Source organism: Aplysia californica, unplaced genomic scaffold (genome assembly GCF_000002075.1).
Source record: "Aplysia californica isolate F4 #8 unplaced genomic scaffold, AplCal3.0 scaffold01297, whole genome shotgun sequence".
Classification (NCBI taxonomy): Eukaryota; Metazoa; Mollusca; class Gastropoda; order Aplysiida; family Aplysiidae; genus Aplysia; species Aplysia californica.
In genome coordinates, this window is record NW_004798567.1 from 92,334 (window position 1) to 100,140 (window position 7,807).

Here is a 7,807-nt window from a genome sequence, read left to right on the forward strand (position 1 = left end):
CAGCGTGTTCAATGAAACCATGCACAAAAACGTTTGTTTTTCCTTGCTGAAGATGTGCCATGGAGCCAGTTGAGTATCGCTCATTTATCGAGTTTTTACACTTGCAAGGAAAATCCCCTTCAGACATTCTTCAGGATATGGTCCTTGTTTATGATGACAAAAGTCCTCGTTTTAAACTGTGACATACCGGGTAAGAAAATTCAAATCTGGATTCATATCGGTGATGGATGAAGATCCTGAAGGGTGCCCATCCTTTGTGGTAACTGAAGAGAATGTATCCATAGTGAAGAAACTGGTTCCTCGAGACTGACGTTTAACTGTTAAACAGCTCTCAAGTGAAGTGAGAATCAGTGTAAGGTTATTTGAAACGATTCTCCATGATCATCCTAACTGGAATAAGGTATCTGCGAGGTAGGTACCCCGCCTTTTGATAAGTGAGCAAAAGCAGAGGATTGAGTCTTGCAAAACTCTCCTTTGAATTGAGTCCAGTGACACAAATTTCTTTAAAAACATGGTGACTTTGACTATGGATGAAACATGGATTTATCGTTTTGATTCAGAACAAAAAATGTCATACTTTTTTCTGTTTCCTAATCGTATAAAAAAATCACACAAAATATGTCGTTTCCATGACCACGAGGACGCCATTGAAGCTGTTGAAGACTGGTTAGGGGCCCATTCTGGGTCATTTTACTCTCAAAGACTTTTGAAGGTCAAAGAGAGGTGGCAGAAATGTATTACTCTGCATGGTGACTATGTAGAGAAATGAAAGTATGTGTGCCAAGTTACAAAGTTCTATCTTTATTCCTTCATATTTAGACCAAAGACTTCTTGAACCCTCCCTTGTATGCACAGAGAGGCACATCATCACAATAGCAGTCATTATGTGCTGAGAAAACGCAGGACACACAGACAGAATTTTAAGAGGAAAAATAAAAAAGTAGAACCTATCACACTCAGACCCAACTATTTGCTATAGGGAGTTGAATTGATTAAAAAAGTGAAACATGTATAGGACAAACACAAAAGACTCGAAATCAGGTACCCGTCGAACTGTGCGTGCGGTCCCGTTTTTTTCTTCTTTTTGATCTTTGTAAGATATCCCTTGATCTACGGATCCCTCGAACTATCGAGGCACGCCCCGACGAATTCGAACTGTCCATGTTTTACTGTAACTTTTTTTCTCCACAGCCGCTGGGTAAGGAAGAGATTAGCAAGATAATTCCACAAAAGGGTTCACAGAAGTCATCTGTTGGAAAAGCTGCCAAAACGACCAAACGTGCTGAAGTGTACACATTCTCTGTGTCAGCCGACACGCCCACTCATGTTCTGTGTGACACTCTACACGCAGTGCTAAAGCCAAGATAACACAGCTGGGACTTTCCCCTTGAAGGATTCAGCTTGGAGATTTTGTACATAGAATGTCTTTTGCAATTATTACAGAACACAGAATTTGCTTAATGTCTTTCAATTTTTTGGAGTGTTTTTTTGGGGGTCTTTTTTGTGTTTTTATGTGTGAGTGTGTGTGAGATGGGGGGGGGGGGGGAGTAGAAGAGAGGATGTCCAGCGTCTGTTCTTTGGGTACCATGTTGTTAAAGATCATTATATTCGTGTGAGACATACATTGACTCAGAGAATAAATATGTAAGCAAATGTTTTTAGTGTTATTTTTTAGCATAATGGACTGAAGTTTCTGCTTTTTAATTTTATCAGACCCTGGCACTAACACAAGTGTCTGTGGCCAAATGCCCTGATTTACATGGTGATCAAAAGCTGTTAATTTAAACATGCAATAAAGAAAAAACAAAGCACTTACCATCTTGACAAGTTTTATTTCGGTATTTCGGAGGTATCTCTTATATACACAAAATGAGCACAAGTATAACAGCATACATAAATCAAAACCATTAGTGTGATTTACAGATAACCAATCCTCACACAGCTGCCATGTATCAGTCATGTCCTTGCAATTGAAACAACAGTAATAATGTAGCTCCTCTTTTTCCAACAAGTAACGAAAAACAACAAAAATGACAAGACTGCCACCCCAATGACCACATACTCAAGGCAACATATGGCATAATGATACTATAAATCACCCCCCCCCCCCCCCCCCCCCACTAAATTTTTATGGAAATGTAGGGCATTTCTCGGACAAAAAAATAAAAAAAGGATATTTCTTTCAAATACAGAACATATCCTCACCGTCATTCATCATTTAGTTTAGTTTTAGTAGAAGTTTTACGGCACTCGCAAAATAAGGTCATATGAGTGCCAAGGGGTGGACATCAACAGAGAAGTCTTTACAGGGAATCCGGCTTACTCTGCTCACCTCTCTAGCTTCAACAGCACAAAGTCTGCTTCGACTATCAAGGCACCCGGGAAATAGTGGGGGGGTCATTCATCTTGGTTGTATGTCAAAATACAAGGTTTTCAAGAGAAGCAAAAAATTGCATTTCGGGCAAGATATTATCTTAATACAAAATGTTAAATTGGTCTCAATCCATAACTATTTTGGAATAGGAATAAGACTTGAACCAATTGATACGCCTTATGAGACTCTACAAAATACTTGATTTCCATTTTTACAAAATTTTGACATACTACAATGTTGAATGACGGCAACAATATCGATGGGTGAGTGTGAGAAGTTACTATATCCACTTTTGGTTGAAATGAAGTAATCGATATAATGGGTGGTAAGATTTCAAGCCACTTTTCTACCTCTGTAAATATCTGAGCCGTAGCTTGGTATCGAGATATTAATATGTTTTTTTTACTGTGTCATTTATACTGATTTCAGAATCGTCAAAATTTCAAACTCGTTTTTCTTGAAACTTCGAAAAGTGGAAATTATAGTCACTTCCTGCACTCAGCTGTCGATATGTCATTTATACGGATTTCAGAATCGTCAAAATTTCAAACTCGTTTTTCTTGAAACTTCGAAAAGTGGAAATTATAGTCACTTCCTGCACTCAGCTGTCGATATGTCATTTATACGGATTTCAGAATCGTCAAAATTTCAAACTCGTTTTTCTTGAAACTTCGAAAAGTGGAAATTATAGTCACTTCCTGCGCTCAGCTGTCGATATGTCCATTGAAAATACAACAAAATAGAAAACATAAGCACAAACCAATACCAACTACAACTACATTCTAGTGTAAACATCCAAGAGAAACTTAATTTACTCATCAGTAGGGATTTCTCAAGAAGTTATTATACAAAACCAATTTCATGAACCAGCTGCCCATCAATGTTCTGATCCTTTAGCAAAAACTATAGTGATTTTTAGGTACATTAATTTTTAATGCAGAAACATCTGATATTGAAGCAGAAAGGATTCCCGCGAGGGACTAAAAAAATGCACGCACAAGAAGATACTTTTAAGAGTAAAGCTTCATGTAAGATGCTAGTGAGTCTCTTTCCTCCACAATAATTCTAAGAATTGACACTGGGGACAAAGGCAAAGGCTGTTAAAAACCTGTTTCAAAAGGACCACCCTCTTGCAGTTGCCTTTCAAATAAATTTTAGCTCTCTAATAGCCAGTAACATAAATCACCACTGTAATACATTATGATCTCTACCTCTGCTATGGGGCAATAAAGACATAATATGATTTCCAGATCTAGCTAAGTTGTAAATCTTGAAAAAAATATGTTACATGCATAACAAGTCGTTCCTAAAACATCCCAGTCAGATTTCAGGAACTCTGAAATTTCCAGAAAAATGACACATCCATCAAAATTCCCTTTTTTCAAGTCAGAGATTCATCACTTGTGGCATTTCCAAATAAACACATCAACTCAAAAAGACAAGGCCAACCCCCCTCCCTCCCCCCCCCCCCCAAAAAGGAAAATAAAGCAGCCTCTGGCACTAACCACAAGCTGTTATCAAAAGGAATCTTTGACTGGGTAGGCGTCACAGTTTAAAGCCATTTTTACAACTAGTGGGGGGCTCGAATTGGTTTACTTTGCCACAGCTGCACCAGAAGTCTGGGATTTCTACTTTTCATTTTCTGATAACACCGGTTTTTCTGCATGTTAACTATTTTCACCAACAATCCATCTTTTCCTCCTGTAATTTTGGACATTTTGAACCTGTTTCGACACAGTCTCATCTTTCTCTAGATCACACTGTTCATCAATACAATTGAAATCAATTATCTGAATTATGAGTCTGCAAAGGCACAGCCCAAGCTGAGTGGGATATAACATCCTGACAGACAGACAAAGATACTTGAAAAAATAACTAACTTATTTTGAGAATCAAACTCACATCTGACTTTGCATGCAACAGCAAAAAGCCTAACCATAACACTACAGATATACTAGTAAGATGACCTCTCCACTTTGTTAAAGTAAGTCAATCAACTTGACTGAAATCACCATCACAACTAAATTTGATCTCACTTCCCTTGAGAATCAACAATCAAAGTCACTAAAAAATCACCATCCCTACCAGTACCAGTGATGGCCATTCTTCCCAAGCAAGTTAGTCACCATCACTGCTGAAGATGACATCTCCCCTCAGTACAAGTACAAGTTAATCAACGTCACTGAAATCACTCCCCAGGTCATGTTCCTCCATGTCCACAAACTCCATTATCTCCTCGGCCGACACATGCTCTGTGGCGCTGATCTCTGGCATAAACCCACCACCACCACCACCACCACTTCCTTTTCCTGCATTCCTCCTACTATCCTTCGCCATTGTAAGACCTGGATTACGGTTCTTCCCTCTTCCTTTTCCCTTCCCGGCTTCCCGGCAAAAGCCAGACCCATCGTTGGAGTTGCGGTTCCCTGTAGAGAGAAATAACCAGCTTTGGTAGATTTTGGGTCGTGTATGTGTTCCATCTGCTTCCTGAATCTGCTCATTTTGCTAGTATAATCTTCATCTTCATCACTACCAAAGCCAACATGAGGCTGGGATAACCTATGGCTTCCAGCGGGTTTCTGAGATTTTTCTTTCTCAAGTCTTGAAAGTCTTAGTTCTGAAATATCGTCTTTACTTCCTCTTACATTTGACATATCAGACATTTCGTCTTCAAGTCTATACAACTTACTAATTTGGTCGATATAATCTTCGTCCTCATCATCATCAAAACTTTCAAAATCAACAACAGGTTGATCTAATCTCCGACTGGGAGAGGGTTTCAATGTTTTCACTTGTCCTAATCTTAATTTGTTCACTTTAGTTCCATCATTTCCCATTTGTCCAACATTTGACGTTTTCTCTTCTTCCAGTTTTGACTTCTTCCCTTTTTTGCTGATATTTTCCCCGTCCTTATCCCATACAGTTTCACCGATGGGTTGGTCAAAAGCTTGACTGCGTGCAGACTTTAAAGCCCTGGCTTGTTCCCATCTCAGTTTTCTCTGCCTGGCCGCTTCCTCGTCGGTTTGTGAACTTTGTCTCGTGTCTGACTTTTCCTCTCTAAACTTTGCACTCTGTGAGTTACCCTTCCTCTCACCTTGACCTTCAAACACATCATGTGACTGACAAATGGTTTCCACCCTTGTCTCATCACTGCAGCTTGACTTAAAAAGAGGAGTTTTCTTGCCCGAGCTTGAACTGTTTGAACTTTTCGGTATCTGCATCTCTTCACCAACAGTTGCCCGTTCTTTCCCTTCTATGATCAGTTTTGTCAGACTTAGATCCTGAACCAGACCTCACGCTTTGTCCTGTACCGCCTCCACCAACTCTTGACACATTAGATTTTAATTTAAGCTCAGTCTTGTCTCCTGGTTTCTCACTGCCACTTTGATCCTTTTTAGCAGCAATCTTTCCTCTAGCAACTTCTTTCTTTCCATCTGATCACGGCCGATGCCTGAGGGGGAAGAGACACAGACAGACAAAAGACTATATTGTATACCGCAGAAATTTGGGGAATTTTTCAGCAGGTGTTTGGAAGACACCACTGTCAGGTCCTACATCTTTTCTTTCCTTTCATTGTTTTTGCTGTCATATTTATTCCCAGCACTAAATGATCGTTGTGTTGAGGTGTTTCTCTTTAGACAAACAGAGACCTTATTCACCCCACCCAGTGTTTCGAATTTCTTTTGCTTCTGAGAACCAGATGTCAGTGAGGGAAAATTATACACAAACATGAGCACAATAGTGGGGGGAGCTGACTGACTGCTACGTTAGAATTACAAATGTTTTCCTGTCAAAAACAATTTTTAAAAAGTATAATTCCAGGGCACCTTTCATCTAGTCCTGTACTTTCTAACAGGGGTGATATCACCCACTGATTTGATGATTTCGGTGGATGGAGGGGATTACCTGCATAGTGACAGGTATTATTAAATTCCTCACTTGGAAGTACATATATATATATATATATATATATATATATATATATATATATATATATATATATATATATATATATATATATAGCTGGGCGGGACAAACTTTTTACGGGGCTCTCGTGGCCTAGAGGTTAAGGTGTTGGCCTCTCATTCAAAGGTTCCGGGTTCGAATCCGGGTAGCGACCGAAAAATTTTCTTCTCTAAAATTCTTCTTTCACCCACTCCTGCTCTCTAGCAATATTCTGTCGTCTGCTTCCGTTTCCCCTTTCTGCCGCCACCCCTTCACTTCCTTTGTCCCCTCCTCTGGGATCCTGACTCTTTCTGCAGCCTTTCTACTGCTACTCCTTGGCTCCACCTTACTGCTGTCTTTCTGCCACACCCCTGATATTCTGGTTGGAAAGATCTACACCTAGCCTTCTCGGACAAGGGCGAAAAATCTCGGAGGGCCCGTGTGCAAGTTGCGCATGTTAAAGATCCCTTGGTGGTCTAAAATCGATAAGAGTAGGCTTCGGCCGCCACCCGGAAAAAATTCAAAATTTCCTACCAACTGAAAATATTTGGTGTGTCCCGCGCGCTCATATGACCTTATGCAGTTGCGAGCGCCGTAAAACACTTACCAAAAGAAAGAAAAGAAAACTTTTTACATTGTTAAAGGAAGCAAAAGCGAGCACTGGCTATAAAAAAGTTGACATGCACCAATTTTGGCCTTTTTTTCAACCCCCAAAAGCCTGTAATCCCACTACCCTCAATCCTAGTCTCACCGAAGTGGTTGCTGATCCTGTCAAAGCTGTAGAACTCCACATGCTTGTTCTGGTTGAAGAAATGTTTGTACATGTGACGCCCGCCAAACAGCCAGATGTCACTGTCGTCAGTGATGGTGCCGTCAGTCTGACCAGTGATGTCCAGATAGGCGCACTGAGCCTCTGCCTCCATGGGGCCCACAACGTACGGGATGCCGAACAGACGAAGAATGACAATGACAATGACAATGACAATCTTTATTCATCTCGCAGGGAGAAATTTGTCTTGGTCGTTAACAATGACAGTAGACGTTACAAAAGTTAGACTTAAAGGTGCACTCACGCAAACGCACAGCAAGACAGGGCATTAGGCCAAGTAAATACATGTCTCATGGGCTGGGACAAACCCGCTCCGTAAAACATTCATTCTCTCTGTCTCTGTCTCTGTCTCTGTCTCTGTCTCTCTGTCTCTCTGTCTCTCTGTCTCTCTCTCTCTCTGTCTCTGTCTCTCTCTCTCTCTCTCTCTCTCTCTCTCTCTCTCTCTCTCTCTCTCTCTGTTTCATTTGTAGCACTGTGTGTTCAGTAACCTCACTGCAGTTGGTACGAATGAATTTCTATATCTGTCTGTTCTTGCTTTTTTGGAAATGTATCGTTTACTGCGGGTCGATAGTTGAAATTCCGATGTCAGTGGGTGGCTATGGTCACTAAGCATTATTTCCGCCTTTTTTTTAGAACGTTTGTCTTGTGCAGATATTCAA

At 40.4% G+C, this 7,807-nt stretch overlaps 1 protein-coding gene across 1 annotated transcript in view; it reads left to right on the forward strand.

Annotated features, from left to right (window-relative positions):
* The window catches only part of LOC101852979 (alanine--tRNA ligase, cytoplasmic), a 47,435-nt gene extending 45,624 nt beyond the window's left edge, over positions 1 to 1,811 (forward strand). The window contains exon 25 of the mRNA XM_005112507.3: positions 1,192 to 1,811. Within this exon, the coding sequence (XP_005112564.1) occupies positions 1,192 to 1,368 (177 nt within the window). The 3' untranslated portion in view covers positions 1,369 to 1,811. The remainder of the gene's footprint in view (positions 1 to 1,191) is intronic.
* Positions 1,812 to 7,807: the final 5,996 nt, after the last annotated feature.